Source organism: Cherax quadricarinatus, chromosome 9 (genome assembly GCF_038502225.1).
Source record: "Cherax quadricarinatus isolate ZL_2023a chromosome 9, ASM3850222v1, whole genome shotgun sequence".
NCBI classification, from domain to species: Eukaryota; Metazoa; Arthropoda; class Malacostraca; order Decapoda; family Parastacidae; genus Cherax; species Cherax quadricarinatus.
In genome coordinates, this window is record NC_091300.1 from 1,512,946 (window position 1) to 1,530,090 (window position 17,145).

A 17,145-nucleotide genomic window follows, 5' to 3' on the forward strand; every position below is an offset into this window, starting at 1 on the left:
AAAAGGGGAAGAAAGTATGAGAGGGGCCTGGAGATGTGACTAATGAACAGAAAAATGTTACTTATGGGGGTTTCTTGTACTCAAATGACAGAAGAATACTAGTGAAATTGCTACGAGTTTGGAAGACTGCCAAAAATATGGCGCAAAGTGGTGGAAATCGCCGATGTGTAAATATTGCTGTTGGGTGAAGTGTATTCTAACCTAACCACACTTGGTAATCCGGCACCCTACAGGTCCCAATGACGCCGGATTAGTGATGGCAAACCTGTACTAACACCTGCAATACAAAACTGCCTATGAACTGATCATATACAGTGGTCCCTCAACCTTAAGGCTCGATAGTCTTAACTTTCGATAATCCTAACGTTATTTTCGTCAAAACATTGGCTCGTGAATTGTCGTTCGTCCAGGACATGTACACATGGTTGAGCCGCCTCGCCCTCCCTTCCCAGCCAGTGTGCCAATATTTACCAGTGAGTGACGGTCCCCTCACTTGGTCATACGAAATATTTCATAATACGTACAGTGGACCCTCGACCAATGATTGCATCGTATAACGTTAAATCCAACTAGCGATACATTGTAACTCAAAAATTTTGCCTCGACTAGCGCTAAAAAACTACCGACGCGATTCGTTCCGATCGAGATGTGTCCACTTGTGGCCTGAGCACGCCTCACTTGTCCCGTGGATGCCAGTCTTTACGAGCTAGCCAGCCACCGCGCGGTCCCATCCAAACATACAATCGGAACATTTCATTAGTGTTTTTAGTGATTACACCTGCAAAATAAGTCACCATGGGCCCCAAGAAAGCTAATGCCAACCCTACAGCAAAAAGGGCGAGAATTACTATGGATATGAAGAAAGATCATTGCTAAGTATGAAAGTGGAGTGCGTGTCTCCGAGCTGGCCAGGTTGTACACAAAACCCCAATCAACCATCGCTACTATTGTGGCCAAGAAAACGGCAACTAAAGGTGCTACTATTTTCAAAAGTGAGATCGCAAGTTATAGAAGAAGTTGAGACTTATTGGTGTGGATAAACGAAAAACATAGCAGGAGATAGCATCTCTCAAGCGATCATATGTGAAAAGGCTAGGAAGTTGCATGACGATTTAATTAGAAAAATGCCTGCAACTAGTGGTGATGAGAGTTAATTTAAGGCCAGCAAAGGTTGGTTTGAGAGATTTAAGAATCATAGTGGCATACATAGTGTGATAAGGCATGGTGAGGCTGCCAGTTCGAACCAAAAAGCAGCTGAAAAGTATGTGCAGGAATTCAAGGAGTACATAGACAGTGAAGAACTCAAACCTGAACAAGTGTTTGTGACAAAACAGGCTTGTTTTGGAAGAAAATGCCAAGCAGGACCTACATTCCTCAGGAGGAAAAGGCACTCCCAGGACATAAGCCTATGAAAGACAGGCTTACTCTGTATGTGTGCTAATGCTAGTGGCGATTGCAAAGTGAAGCCTTTATTGGTGTTTTGCTGAAACTCCCAGTGTTCAGGAAAAACTATGTCCTCAAGGCTAATTTGTGTGATGTGGAGGGCAAACAGTAAGGCATGGGTCACTAGAGACCTTTTCTATGACTGGTTAGACCAAGCATTTGCCCCCACTGAAAAATTACCTCCTGGAAAATAAATTGGACCTTAAGTGCCTCCTGGTATTAGACAACGCTCCTGGTCATCCTTCAGACGTGGCAGACGAACTTTCTGGGGACATGAGCTTCATTGAGGTAAAGTTTTTGCCTCCTAATACCACTCCTCTCCTGCAGCCCATGGAGCAGCAGGTCATTGCAAACTTCAAAAAACTACACAAAAGCTGTTTGAAAGGTGCTTTGTAGTGACCTCAAACTCAATTGACTAAGAGAGTTTTGGAGAGATCACTTTAGCATCCTCAATTGTGTAAACTTTACAGGCAAGGGTTGGGAGGAAGTGACTGAGGACCTTGAACTCTGCTTGGAAGAAACTGGCCAGAATGTGTAGACAAAAGGGATTTTGAAGGATTTGAGGCTAACCCTGAGAAGCGTATGCCAGTTGTGGAATAAATTGTGGCATTGGGGAAGTCCTTGGGGTTGGAGGTTAGTGGGGAGGATGTGGAAGAGTTGGTGGAGGAGGACAATGAAGAACTAACCACTGATGAGCTGCAGATCATCTTCAACAGCAAGAGGCCAGACTTGAGGAAACTGCTCCAGAGGAGATAGAGAAATTGAAGTTGTCTGCTTCAAAGATTAAGGAAATGTGTGCAATGTGGCTTAAAGTGTAAACCTTTCTGGATGAAAATCACCCTTGCACAGCTATTGCAAGCCATGCTGGTGACTATTACACTGACAATGTTGTGAAACACTTCAGGAATGTCATAAAGGAACAAGAGGTACAGGCCTCTATGGACATATGTTGTGCAACAGGTCCAGTGACTCAAGCTGGTCCTAGTGGCATTAAAAGACGGGAAGTAACCCCAGAAAAGGACTTGACACCAAGTCCTAATGGAAGGGGATTCCCCTTCTAAACACTAACAATCCACACACTCCCCTCCTCCCATCCCATCAATCACCACCAGATCTTCAATAAAGGTAAGTGTCGTGTAATTGTACTATCTTCTTCAGTTTGTGCGTATTAAAATTAATATTTCAAGTGGTAAAATTTTTTTTTTTTTAATACTTTGGGGTGTCAGGAACGGATTAATTTGATTTCCATTATTTCTTGCGAGGAAAATTAACTACTAACCATAATTTCAACTAACGATGAGCTCTCAGGAACGGATTAATATCGTTGGTCGAAGGTCCACTGTATTCCATTCATTTTAGTGCTTGCAACTGCTAAATAAGCTATCATGGCTCCAAAGAAAGCTCCTAGTGCCAGGCCTTTGGTAAAGGTGGTCAGAAATACGACTGAATTAAAGAAAAACATCATTGAACAATATGAAAGTGGCGTACGTATGGCCGAACTGGCCAGGATGTATAACAAACCTCATACAACCATAGCTTCCATCGTGGCCAAGAAAAAGGAAATCAAGGAAGCTGTTGTTGCAAAGGGGGTAAATATGGTGACAAAAATGAGATCACCAGTGCTCGAAGATTTTGAGAAGATAGTCTTGTGCAGTCGATTATTTGTGAAAAGGCTAGGCAGTTGCATGACGATCTCGTAAAGAAACTGCCTGCAATGCGTAGCAATATTTGTGAATTTAAGATCAGTAAAGGCTGTTTTGAGAGATTTAAGAACCGTAGTGGCATACAGTGTAATAAGGCATGGCGAGGCTGCCAGTTCGGACAAAATTGCAGCTACAAAATTCGTAAATGAATTCAAGAGTACATGGAGATTGAAGGACTGAAACCTGAGCAAGTGTTCAATTGTGACAAAACAGGCCTCTTTTGGAAGAAAATGCCAAAGAGGATCTACAATACTCAGGAGGAAAAGGGACTGCCAGGACACAAGCCTATGAAAAGACAGGCTGATGCTCATGTTCAGTGCTAATGCTAGTGGGGATTGCGAAGTGAAGCAGTTACTAGTGTACCATTCTGAAAATCCCAGCATGTTCAGAAAAAACAACGTTACGAAGAGTAAATTGAGTGCGTTTTGGAAAGCTAATGAGGCATGGGTCACGAGGGAAATTTTTGTCGAGTGGTTCAATGTAGTGTTTGGCCCTAGTGTGAAGAATTACCTCCTGGAAAAGATATTGGATCTCCAGTGCCTCCTAATGGACAATGCTTTGTTCATCCTCCAAACTTGGATGACCTAATTCTGGAGGAGTTTGGGTTCATCCCAGTAAAGTTCTTGCCCCCTAATACCACTCCTCTCCTCCAGCCCATGGACCAGCAGGTCATTTCAAACTTAAAACTACACCAAAGCAATGTTTCAAAGGTGCTTTAATGTGACCTCAGACACTTGACCCTAAGAGAGTTTTGGAAAGATCACTTCAGTGTCCTCCATTGCACAAGCCTTATAGGTAAGGCTTGGGAGTGACTTTCAGGACTTTGAACTCTGCTTGGAGAAAATTGTGGCCAGATTGTGTCCACAAGAGGGAGTTTGAAGGGTTTGGGGCTGACCCTGATGAGCCTATGACAATTGTGAAATCTATTGTGGCATTGGGGGAGTTCCATGGGGTTGGATGTGAGTTTGGAGGATGTGGAACAGTTGGTGGAGGACCACAAAGAAGAGCTAACCACTGAGGAACTGCAAGAGCTTCAGCAGGAACAGCAACAGTCTGCAGCTCAGAATATTGCTGCAGAGGAGAAAGATGGAAGAAGTTACCTTCTTCGGAAATTAAGGAGATTTTTGAAATGTGGGTAGCATGGAAAGATTTATGGAGAAACATCACCTTGACAAGGCTGTTGCAAGCCATATTGGCAACTTGTACAGGGACAGTCTCAGCCCATTTTAGGGAAGTTTGAGAGATGCCAGAAACAGAGCTCTCTGGACAAGTATTTAGTGCCACAGGTGTACAGTGACAAGCTGGTCCTAGTGGCATTAAGAAACAGAAGTAATCCCAGAAAAGCACTTGGTACCCGAGGTGTTGATGGAAGGGGATTCCCCTTGCAAACAGTAACTAATCCAATGTCTCCTCCTTCAGTCTTCCATACACTAAGAAGAATTGCCAATAAAGGCAAGTGTTATGCTGCTAATGTTTCATTCATCATGTCCCATTGTATTGTGCATGTGGTATATCTATTTCATGCAAATTATTTTTTTTCTGTTTTAATACTTCTGGAACTGATTACACCTACCATCCGACTTACGACCTGCTCGACTTAGGACCACTTGACTTATGACTTTTTTTTTGCCAAATTTCTGGGAAATAAACAACCGTGTGTGTGTGTTGTACACAGTAATTATCCTAAACCTTACAGTATAAAATACAGTACTAACAGCATAAAAAGTAAAGTAAAACATGAAATACCAAAATAAAATAAAGTCATTACAAAAATATGATGTTGATATTCAGTAGTAAAGTTCGACTTGCGTCCATTTCAACTTACGACCGGTTTCTCGGATCCGAACTTGGTCATAAGCCAGATGGTAGGTGTAATTGTATTTACATTTCTAATGGGGAAAATGCATTCAAAAATCATAAATTTCAATAATAGTCACACTTCCAGGAACAGATTATGAAAAACGAGGGACCATTGTACAGTAGTTCCTTTCTAAAAATAGAATTTCACATAATACAGCTTTGAGAAATGTATACAGCATGACATTTTAACCCTTAAACGGTCCAAACAGACAGACTTTCAAATTCATAGTGCTACAAGAGTAGATCATTTTTTTTTTTTTTTTTACAAGTTTTCAAATGTAAAACAAAAAAGATCTACTTTTTTTTTTTACATACTCTCAGATGTTGAAAAAACATATATATACGTTTGGACCATTTAAGGGTTAAAAGATTGAGAAGTACAGTGGACCCTCAACCAGTGATGGCATCGATTAACGATAAATTTGACTATCAATACATTTAAACAAAAATTTTGCCTCGACTAGCGCTTAAAAACCCGACCAGCGCTATTCATTCCGTACGAGACGCATCCACTTTGGCCTGAGCGCGCCTCACTTGTCCCGTGGGTGCCAGTGTTTACAAGCCAGCCACCGCGGTCGCTTCCAAACATACAACTGGAACATTTCATATTATCACAGCCTTTGTAGTGATTGCATCTGCAAAATAAGTCACCATGGGCCCCCAAGAAAGCTAGTGCCAACCCTACAGTAAAAAGGGCAAGAATTTCTATGGAGATGAAGAAAGATCATTGCTAAGTATGAAAGTGGAGTGCGTGTGAGCTGGTCAGGTTGTATAATAAACCCCAATCAACCATCGCTACTATTGTGGGCAAGAAAACGGCAATCAAGGAAGCTGTTCTTGCCAAAGGTGCAACTATGTTTTTGAAACAGATCGCAAGCGGTAGATGATGTTGAGACTCTTATTGGTGTGGATAAACGAGAAACAGATCGCAGGAGATAGCATCTCTCAAGCGATCATATGTGAAAAGGCTAGGAAGTTGCATGACGATTTAATTAAAAAAATGCCAGCAACTAGTGATGCGAGTGAATTTAAGGCCAGCAAAGGTTGGTTTGAGAGATTTAAGAAGCGTAGTGGCATTCATAGTGTGATAAGGCATGGCGAGGCTGTCACCACAAAGCGGCTGAAAAATATGTGCAGGAATTCAAGGAGTACATAGACAGTGAAGGACAAACCTGAACAAGTGTTTAATTGTGACGAAACAGGCCTGTTTTGGAAGAAAATGCCAAGCAGAACATACATTACTCAGGAGGAAAAGGCACTCCCAGGACATAAGCCTATGAAAGACAGGCTTACTGTTAATGTGTGCCAATGCTAGTGGTGATTGCAAAGTGAAACCTTTATTGGTGTATCACAAACTCCCAGTGTGTTCAGGAAAAACAATGTCATCAAGGCTAATTTGTGTGCTGTGGAGGGCAAACAGTAAGGCATGGGTCACTAGGGACTGACTGGTTACACCATGCATTTGCCCCCAATGTGAAAAAATTACCTAATTGAAAAGAAATGAGACCTTAAGTGCCTCCTGGTATTAGACAATACTCCTGGTCATCCTTCAGACTTGGCAGAGCGACTTTCTAGGGACATGAGCTTCATTAAGGTGAAGTTTTTGCCTCCTAATACCACTCCTCTCCTCTCCTGCAGCCCATGGACCAGCAGGTCATTTCCAACGTCAAGAAACTGTACACAAAAGCTATGTTTGAAAGGTGCTTTGTAGTGACCTCAGAAACTCTGCTGACTAAGAGAGTTTTGGAAAGATCATTTTACCATCCTCAATTGTGTAAACATTATAGGTAAGGCTTGGGAGGAAGTGACTAAGAGGACCTTGAACTCTGCTTGGAAAAAACTGGCCAGAATGTGTAGACAAAAGGGATTCTGAAGGGTTTGAGGCTAACCCTGAGAATCCTATGCCAGTTGAGGAATCCACTGTGGCATTGGGGAAGTCCTTGGGGTTGGAGGTTAGTGGGGAGGATGTGGAAGAGCTGGTGGAGGAGGACAATGAAGAACTAACCACTGATGAGCTGCTAGATCATCTTGAACATCAAGAGGGCAGACCTGAGGAAACTGCTTCAGAGGAGGGGAGAGAGAAATTGAAGTTGCCTACTTCTAAGATTAAAGAAGTGCAAACCTTTTTTTGATGAAAATCACCCTGACAGCTACTGCAAGCCATGTTGGCAACCTGTACACTGACAATGTTGTGAACCAGTTTAGGAAAGTCATAAAGGAACGAAAGGTACAGGTATCTATGGACAGATATGTTGTGCGACAGAAGTCCAGTGACTGAAGCTGGTCCTAGTGGCATTAAAAGAACAAGGGAAGTAACCCCAGAAAAAGACTTGCTACCTCACTCAAGTGCTAATGGAAGGGGATTCCCCTTCTAAACACTAAGAAGATCAACGGTCTCCCCTCCTCCCATCCCATCAATCACCACCAGATCTTCAATAAAGATAAGCGTCATGTAACTGTGCACGTGTTCCTCAGTTTGTGTTAAAATTAATATTTCATGTGATAAAATTTTTTCTTCAATACTTCGGGGTGTCTTGCACGGATTAATTTGATTTCCATTATTTCTTATGGGGAAAATTAACTTCACTAACGATTATTTTGATTAACGATGAGCTCTCAGGAACGGATTAATATTGCTGGTTGAGGGTCCACTGTGTATGTTTAGTATTTTCAATACTGTAGCATAATTTGATGTGAATGTTTAATTTTTATGACCTGAAACAGTTTTGAATTTTTCTATTCATAAATGTGTAGATGACATTTCATTGTAGTATTTCATAGTGACCAATATATATCAGTCCCTCTTTTCTCAAATTAATTGTTCATGACAATGTGTAATCTCATTAATTTAAAAATGAGCCGTTTAATTTATGATTTGTTTGAATTAGAGATTTTTCTTTTAAAGAATTAGGTACAGTATCTAAATCTGGAGGAAGTTTGTGCAAACTAAGACTATTATATTTATTGGAATTTTAGAAACTTTAAAATTTTGGGCGAGATACAGAAATTATTATTGCGCTCTGGAACCAGAACATTATTTGAATGCAGTACCAACAGTGATGGAGTGATGAAAGTTTCTTTTTTTGGGTCACCCCACCTCTATGAAACAGCCGAGGTGTTAAATAAAAAAAGTAATAGCACCAAGTTGAAGTAAAAGCCACTTGATGCAGTAGATACCATTAATAACATTTTCCATGCACAAACTTTATCCAGTGAAGACTAATTTAATGGGTAGAGAGATACACGATAATATACACTTGGAAAATCCAAGAGGGATTAGTACGTACTAAACTTTCACACTAAAATCGCTCCCTATGAAACCAAAAGACTCGGCAGGAGATGCAAACATCCGCCAATGAAAAGCAGGGGTGCCACGAGTACACTAACTGTCCAGGGCCCCAAGACTGATCAACTGCCTTCCAGCATACGTAAGGGGGATTACCAATATACCTCCTGGCTGTCATCAAGAAGGCAATGGACAGGTACCCGACTAGCCGGGCTGTCGTTCCTACACGAGTTTGCATGTGGCCAGCAGTAACAGCCTGGTTGATCAGACCCTGATCCACCATGAGGCCTGGTCTCAGCTGTGGGGGTGTTGACCCCTGAAACCCTCTCCAGGTAAACTCCAGATGTATATTATATACACACACGTTAGGGCCCCACTTACATAGCAGATTAGGTTCCAGGCTACCGCCACAAAGCTGACATCGCTGGAAAGCAGAACACCATTTTTTTACCTCACTTTGAATGATGCTCTGACAAGTTAGTAAAGAATAAACAGCAACACTCCCATTCTCATGCAGCACAATTTTTAGAATTTATATTATAATCAAAGCACTAAACCCACAAAGGTCGGGAACAACTATAGAGCGAAGGTGTACGAAAGTAATATTTTTCTACAGTTAAGTAACTGGTGTTTGACTAGAGAACATAATTTTTCCGACACTCTTGCAAACCATTTGGTAAACAAATATCATTCATGTCAATTTTTATATTGTGGGTGTATGTATCATGTTTATTACACGATTTTGAAAAAAAAAATAAGACTGATTAATGGAAATGTCCATATTAATGTAATATACGACACTTAACGTGTCCAAGAGATTATTACATGGAGTCAAGTAGTGATATTTTAACCTTTTCAGGGTTTCCGACGTACTAGTACGTCTTATGAACCAGGGTTACTGATGTACTAGTACGTGTAAATTCTAGCACCTTCAAATCTAGCAAGAAAGCTGGTAGGCCTATATATGAAAGAATGCGTCTGTGGTCAGTGTGCACAGTATTAAAAAATCCTGCAGCACACAGTGCATAAAGAAAAAAAAAAAAAGCTGACCACGTTTTTGGTTTAAAACAGCAACTTCGCATTGAATTTTTGTATGGTATTAATGATTGTATTCTAATTTTCCTGGTCTCATTTTATAGAATGGAAGACATATTACAGAAATTGAGATGATTTTGATAGGTTTCACAATGAAAAGTACCTTGAAATTGAGCTTAAAGTAGCAGAAATGTTAGATTTTTGCCAAAGTTCGAAAGTAAAATCATGCCACGCGTCCAATACAAGTCAACTGGCGAGTAATTTCTTTCACAAATGCGCCAATATTATTTATACCATTTCTATACTAATGCAGTAGTCTGCATAACAGTAAATAATTATTTTTTGTGAGGAAAAATACAAAGTGGAAAGCAAAAGAAATGTAAAAGGGGCCTGGGGGCATTACTATTGAACAGAAAATGTTATTTTAGTGCCAGGAATGAGTTTTGTTTATTCTGGACCCTATTTGGAAATCGGCATCTTTTGAAATTGAGAAATTGGCCAAATTGCCAATTTCTGACCACTATTGGATAGTTGAAATCGGTAAAACGGTGGTTTCTTGTACTCATTCGATAGAAAAAATGGAGTTCTAGCGAAATAGTTATGATTTTTGTCGACTAGTACACTGGAATTGGCCGAAAACAGGGCTCAAAGTGGGCGAAATCGTCAATGCGTAAATATCAGAGACCGCTAACTTTGCAAGAGCATAATTCCGTAAGTTTTCCATAAAATATACTTTTGGTGTCATTATGATTGGGAAAAGATTTTCCAAAAAATTTTCAACTGAGAACAAGTTTAGGAAAGGGCCTCTCAACCCTGAAAGGTTGAATGTGTACCTGCATGCCAGAACAGTATGCAAGTATAGTTAGGTACGGGTACACTAGTGTAATTATCAGAGTATGTACATATAAAATATGCAATAACTTTAAAAACACTTGAAATTTTGGAAAACTTCCAGAGAGATGTGCTCACTGAGAACTAAACACACCAAGTGGGGCGTGCCATATTAGAAAGACTGCTCGTCATATAGCAAGTTTTGGGTCATTTGAAATCGCTGTATTAGAACTCTGCAAGGCAAAATGCCGTAAAGTAGGGCCCTACCGTACACACACTACATTATATTGGTCTCTAAGATCAAAAAAGTTACTTGAAAATGAATTAGAAATGCAAAGAGAAAAAAAAAAAAAGGTAGTGCAGCAGTCTCCAATGTTGCTGTCAGCTGTTCACTTACTGTCAACTTCACACCTCTATCTCGGTAAGTACTGATGGGTTTTTTTTTTTTGTTTGTTTTTCATTACACCCACAAAAATAAAATTCTTCAACCCTGAGAGCAAGTTTGAGAGCAGGGGTCCCAACCCTGAAAAGGTTAAAAAGAGTGTCAAAGGAAATTAAATAAGAAAAATAAGAAAACTTGATAGCCTTATTAGTGACATGGAAGAACTTTAGTGTGGAATGAAGATCAAACCACTAAGTTCCTTTAAGCGAGAAGAAAGTGGGGCAGGGAAATGGGCAAGAAAAATGAAAATTTGGAAAAAACAAAACAAAAAATTCTAACATTTCTACAGTGAATTACAACACTATGCAACATCACAGGTAATGTCTTCCCAGTGCTACACATGCAATGAATCACTCAAGGGTGATAAATGTATATTTACACTGACAGTCAATCCATTTATCACATTTTATAAAAATTATACAAGACATGATATATAAAACAACATAGACAACCAAATGAGAAAAACTGTGGAGTGGTTGGTGGCCAAGCATAAAAGCTTTTACCACTATCAATTATGTGTCCTTCCTGGTCCAACACCAGATAAGCCATGTATTACTTGGGGTAACAAAAATTTTTGCATGCCTTAACTCAAATAGCATCACAAAAAAACAAAAAATTGCTCCAGGCAGTATGCTTGGCTGAATTTTCCTCTATCTTTAAAGCAAATTATTTACCTATTTACCAAGACTACACTACAATTAATAACGAATGGATTGAAACTTCTTCAAACAGGATTTTCATACTTGTAGGGGACAGCTGACACTTGTTAATCCACAACTTAATTTTATTTGGAGGATGAAAAATTATATTACAGTATTTACAAAGATAATATAATAGATTTATCATTGCTTTATGAGCAATGCAATACTTCTGGCAGTGCCAAAATGTGCAAGTCAAAACAATGGTGCCAAATTCAATTTTTATTTTTTATTATCACCAGTTTAAATGGAAGATTTTAAACTTTTTTCTAAAACTTAAGCCACTCGCTAAGCACAAAAATATTTTATAGTAGTGTGTAGGTGTACTGTATGCATTTTTTTTTTTATCTTTTTAGGCATAGCTTTATTGTGCACTTATAAGTTACACCACGTTAACAGGCTTTTGCAATTTAAGAGGAAAAAAGGCTATGTTCCATTTTTCGGCGGGAACTTTACCTGTTGTATAAGAGCGGCCCTCCTGTATACAAGCCCCTTCTCCATGCATATGCTCTACTTTTATCAAGATATACAAACTGAAAACAGACACCAGGCTGAATGACTAGAGTACCTCAAATTCATTATCTGTTCTCTGTACTGAACTGAAGCAGCCACAGGCTGGCAAAAATGTTGAAAATAGACACCTAAATGTTTCATTATCAGCTTGGTTTTCTAAACCATTGATATAAACTAGCTCTGGTTAGCAGAACTAAAAGGCTAACAGTGCAAGAGGTTTTGCAATAAGTTTGGGCCCCCCATTCCATAATTCACTAAATTTCAAGGTCCATGGCTATACCCCAATATAATTATATACAGCAGAACTGTATAAAATTTGGTTTCCACATTACAGAATTAAAAAAAAAAAAAAGGCATACAACTGGATGAAGGGGGGTGGGGGATTATTGGTAGAAATTAAAATTGGGACAGTGAAAATGCCTAGCCACAATACAAGATTTTGGATTTTTAACCCAGTGGGTTAAGCCACCCAGGATAACCCAAGTCAGTAGGTCACCGAGAACTGACTTGTTTCCATTGGAGTCCTTAAGTCTGTCCCTCAAGATGCGACCCCACACCAATCTAAAAAACTGATACCTACTTACTGCTTGGTGAACAGGGACAGCAGGTGTAAGGGAATGTGCCCAGGATTTACAGGATGTAAAGCACCCTTCTGGCAAGACAGTGATGGAGTGAATGATGGTGAAAGTTTTTCTTTTTCGGGCCACCCTGCCTTGGTGGGAATCGGCCAGTGTGATAAATAATAAAAAGTTTATATTTGGTAATTAATGTTGCTCTTTTGCATATTGTGATAATTATAGTTTACAACAGTCAATATTAAGTAGACAGTGCTGTAGATACTTATGCAAATTGGAGGGGGAAAAAAAAAAACTAACCTAATGACCTAACTAATGCAACCAAGTTGCTTGGTTGCAAGCTACAGTTGTAGCTTGCAAAATTCCGAAATTTTTTTTTTAGGTGAATTTACATTTATCACAATAAGAATGGCACTGCAAATAAGAGAAGTGCACATATGCAGCAACTGGCCAGGAACATCATGGTTTCATGTTGCATTCTAACAACCGAGTCAACTTTAATGGCTCTGCAGAATTCTAGCCAAATCCTGAGGAGTCTCCTGGTGTCGCGCAAAAAAAAACTTTCCTTATGAAATGATAGAATCTTTTCCCCGATGGTAACACCAAAAGAATGAAATTTGATGGAAGACTGACTGAATTACACTTGCAAAGTTAGCGACCTCGGCGATATTTACGAATCCGAGATTTTGCCCACTTTGAACCCTATTTTTGGCTAATTCCATTGTTCCAGTCGACCAAACTATTTCTTTAGAATTCCATTTTTTCTATCAACTGAGTACAAGAAATTGCCTATTTACCAATTTCAACTGCCCAATAACATTCAGAAATTTGCAATTTGGCCAATTTCACAAAAATAAAATATGACAATTTTAAAATAGGGTTCAGAAGGAATAATGCAGACATTCCTGGCTCTAAAATAAATTTTTGTTCATCAGTCACGTCTCCAGGCTCCTCTGATATTACTCTTGCTTTCTATGAATTTTTATTCAAACAAAAAAATAGAAGATTTACTGTTATGAAGACTACTGCAACATTGTAATAATTGTATAAAAAACGTCAACCCATTCATGACTGCATATTCGAATGGCTACTTGGACATTTATTGGATAACGACTTACACTTTTGAACATCGGCAAAAATCAAACATTTCCCCTACTTTGAGCTAATTTCCAGGTTCTTTTTATAGTAAAACCAATCAAAATCACCTATTTCTATAATGTGTTTTCCATTCTATCACACGAGACCACAAGAACGAGAGGCATTTTAATTAACAAAAAAAACTGGTAGACTTTCTTCTCGTTATGCACTGCGTGCTGCAGAATTTTTTTTATATGGTGCACACTGACCACACAGACCCATTCTCTTGCACGTGGGCCTACCAACTTTCTCCTGCTTGAAGCCGCTAGAATTTATGAGTATATATACGTCAAATGGTGGCTCATAAGAAGTATATATACGACTGAAACAGTCGAAGGGTCAAGGAAGGAGCACGGCATCTGACCTAGTAGCACAAATTAGCCAGGTCCAATTCACACCCATCCACACCCACTCGTGTATTTATCCAGCTTATTTTTAAGACTACGCTTTTTTGCCTCTAATTATAGTGGGGAGTTTGTTCCACTCATCCACAACTATTACCAAACCAGGGGTTCCCTACATCCTTCCCGAATCGGAATTTTTCCAACTTGAAACCAATGCTGCAAATCCCATCTTGGCTAGATATTTTTAGTATGCTATTTACATCCCCTTTATTTATTCCCATTTCTATGCCTTTCTGGAGTGCAGACTCAGGGCCCTAAGTCTATCATCATAGGGAAGAGTTCTGATACACGGGATAAACTTTGTCATCTTCCTTTGTACACTTTCCAGAGCATTTATACCCATTCTGTAATAGTGACCAAAACTGTGCAGCATAATCTAGACAAGGCCTAACCAAGGATATATAGAGTTGAACAACCTGGGGACTCCTTTTATGCCTCTTTTGCAATCTTCCTTTGAAAATTGTGAAACTGCACATCCAATCAGTGCCTCTTATCAAATCACAGCATTCCAGCAATATACTAAAAATTTTTCATTCATCCACTGTTGAAACTTCACCTACATGGTAGGCTTTTTCAGCCAAATACAGAATAATTATAGACATTAACAGCAAGGTAAAAATGAGGTGGTCACTCAGCCCAGAGAAGAGTTTAGCTTTATAGTCCAGAACAAAGCTTAAGCACTATAATGGAGTCTTGTATAGTGCCAAAGGCAAGGCATGGAAAAGATTTAGGAGCCCTAGGGCAAGCCTACTGGCCCATGCTAAGCAATGCAAGTCCCTCTCGAATTCAAATCTTCTTTCTTTCTCATAATTAGTGGTTATGCAACGAAGTTGTGGAAGATGTTCTTTGTATGAAGACACCACTGTTCTTGGGTCAGAAAGGTATAATATAGTACACAAGGCAAGTAGACGTTGGTGAAACACTTCAGTAATAAGATACCTTACTGTTGCACATGAATCCTACTCTTATAATTGTTGGCATTTTATACAATTTCCTTTATTATACCCAATTTTTAGGAGAGACTCGCTGCTGCAAGCACTGTTTTGGTTAGACTTTTCAATATTTAAATCCCCCTTATTGATTATCTTCTAATTATATTCCAATCATATCCCCCTAAATTCTATGCATTTCCAGAGTGCAGATTCAGTGCCCTCAGTCTATCCTTGTTGGAAAGATTCTTGATACATGGTATCAACTTCATCCTTCTGTTTGCCAGCCCATGTTCATTCTAATACAGAAACCAGAACTGCACAGCTTAATTTAAATGAAGCTTTACCAAGGATATAAAGTATGACCTGAGGACCCTTATGCTCCTTCATACGAAGCATAAAATTTTGCTAGCTTTAGTGGAAACACTTACCCAGTTGTCTTGGCTTTAATAATATTAATGGTAACCACAATGTCTTTCATACACTGACCTACGTTTAGTTTATAGGTGCTATAGCTTTTTATCTATATTTAAAACAAAGAACTATTGCATCTGTCAATTCTCCGACCATAACATCAACCTATCAAGGTCAATTTTTAGTTTTTTTTTTCGCTATCATACTGACGGGCTTACATCAATGTCAAACTTTCTTACATTGCTATTACCTTTAAATAAGGTATGTACAATCTGAACAAAGGTCCCCAATATTAACCATGCTAGAAAGTACAAGTGTTCGTAGTGACAGTTTTTAAAAGCTCGGTAATGATTGCAACATGAAGTTACATAATGTACATAAATTTGACATTTTAAACCGTTAACGCAATAACTAAACATTTAAAAATAAATTACACCACAGTAAGTTTGGCAATGAACAATATCGTTTCATATATATTATAAACATATACCCACACGTAAAATAAATAAATACAACAAAAATGTTTCAGCGCCACGTAGCTACACCCAATCAGCTGACTGACTCATATCATACACACAATCCAACAATAAACGCGCAAAGGTTTGTAAGCACTTTACAAAATAGGACAAAAAGGCATCATATCATTAATTTAAGAAGTAATATACGCAGCAAGAGTAAAGATAACACCTCAGGTGGGTTAAAGACCACGTGCTCCACACGCTCGCCATAGCTGCCGGTACGCCAGCCAAAGGCCACATAATTTGTATTTACACAATTCTCACACATGCATGAACTTACCAAGGACTTCTTTTTCTTTAACAGGTGCCTTGGGTTGTTCTTCAGGCTGTGTTTGTGTCTCCGGGTCCGCCATGATGGTATAGATGGAAAATGGGTGGTTATTTGGGTGATACCCCTTCCCTGATGTTTCCTTCACTCGGCTCTTATTCTTCCAGCCAACCTGGCACGAGGCAGCCGCAAATACACCTCGGTACAGATGCACGCTGATTGGTCGCTGAAACTCTACACGCTATGCAACGCTAAGCACTATTGGCTTACCTTCAACCTTTATTATTACATGAGTTTTCATTGGCCAAACGTTGTTGTACTGTATTCGCTTTCTCCTAGACTTTTATGCTATACGGGATCTCATTTCGAATTTTAAAACTCGTCAATAGAAAAGTAAAAATACAAGTTTTCATTTTATATTTTTATAATGTTAAAAAACTACTTTCGTCATGGTTCATTAGTTCTCATTAAAAGACTTACTTTACTTAGTCGAATTATTAGATGAAGTTCATGTTAAAACTAATAGTCTTAGTTACTGTATTTAAAAACATATTTGATTAGCTAAACATCACTATCCACGCACAAACACACATACACACACACACATATACACACACAAACACACATACACAAATTCCCCCTACACACACACAACACACACATACACTACACACACACACACACACACACACACACACACACACACACACACACACACACACCACACACACACACACACACACACACAACACACATACACTACACACACACACACACACACACACACACACACACACACACACATACACTACACACACACACACACACACACACACACACACACACACACACACACACACACACACACACACACATACACAGTGACAGTATGAAAATGACATAGCATCGAGAATCAAGACTGACCCGAAACTGTTGTATAGCCACATCAGGAGGAAGACAACAGTCAAAGACCAGGTGATCAGATTAAGGACAGAAGGTGGAGAACTCACAAGAAATGATCAGGAGGTATGTGAGGAGCTGAACATGAGATTTAAGGAAGTTTTTACAGTAGAGACAGGAAGGGCTGTG

At 39.3% G+C, this 17,145-nt stretch overlaps 1 protein-coding gene across 4 annotated transcripts in view; it reads right to left on the reverse strand.

Annotated features, from left to right (window-relative positions):
* yps (ypsilon schachtel) overlaps nt 1-16,236 on the reverse strand; it is a 55,324-nt gene extending 39,088 nt beyond the window's left edge. For all 4 annotated transcript variants that reach the window (XM_053772898.2, XM_053772896.2, XM_053772892.2 and 1 more), the window contains exon 1: nt 16,069-16,236. In XM_053772898.2, the coding sequence (XP_053628873.1) occupies nt 16,069-16,141 (73 nt within the window). In that variant the 5' untranslated portion in view covers nt 16,142-16,236. The remainder of the gene's footprint in view (nt 1-16,068) is intronic.
* Between the last annotated feature and the right edge of the window lie 909 nt (nt 16,237-17,145).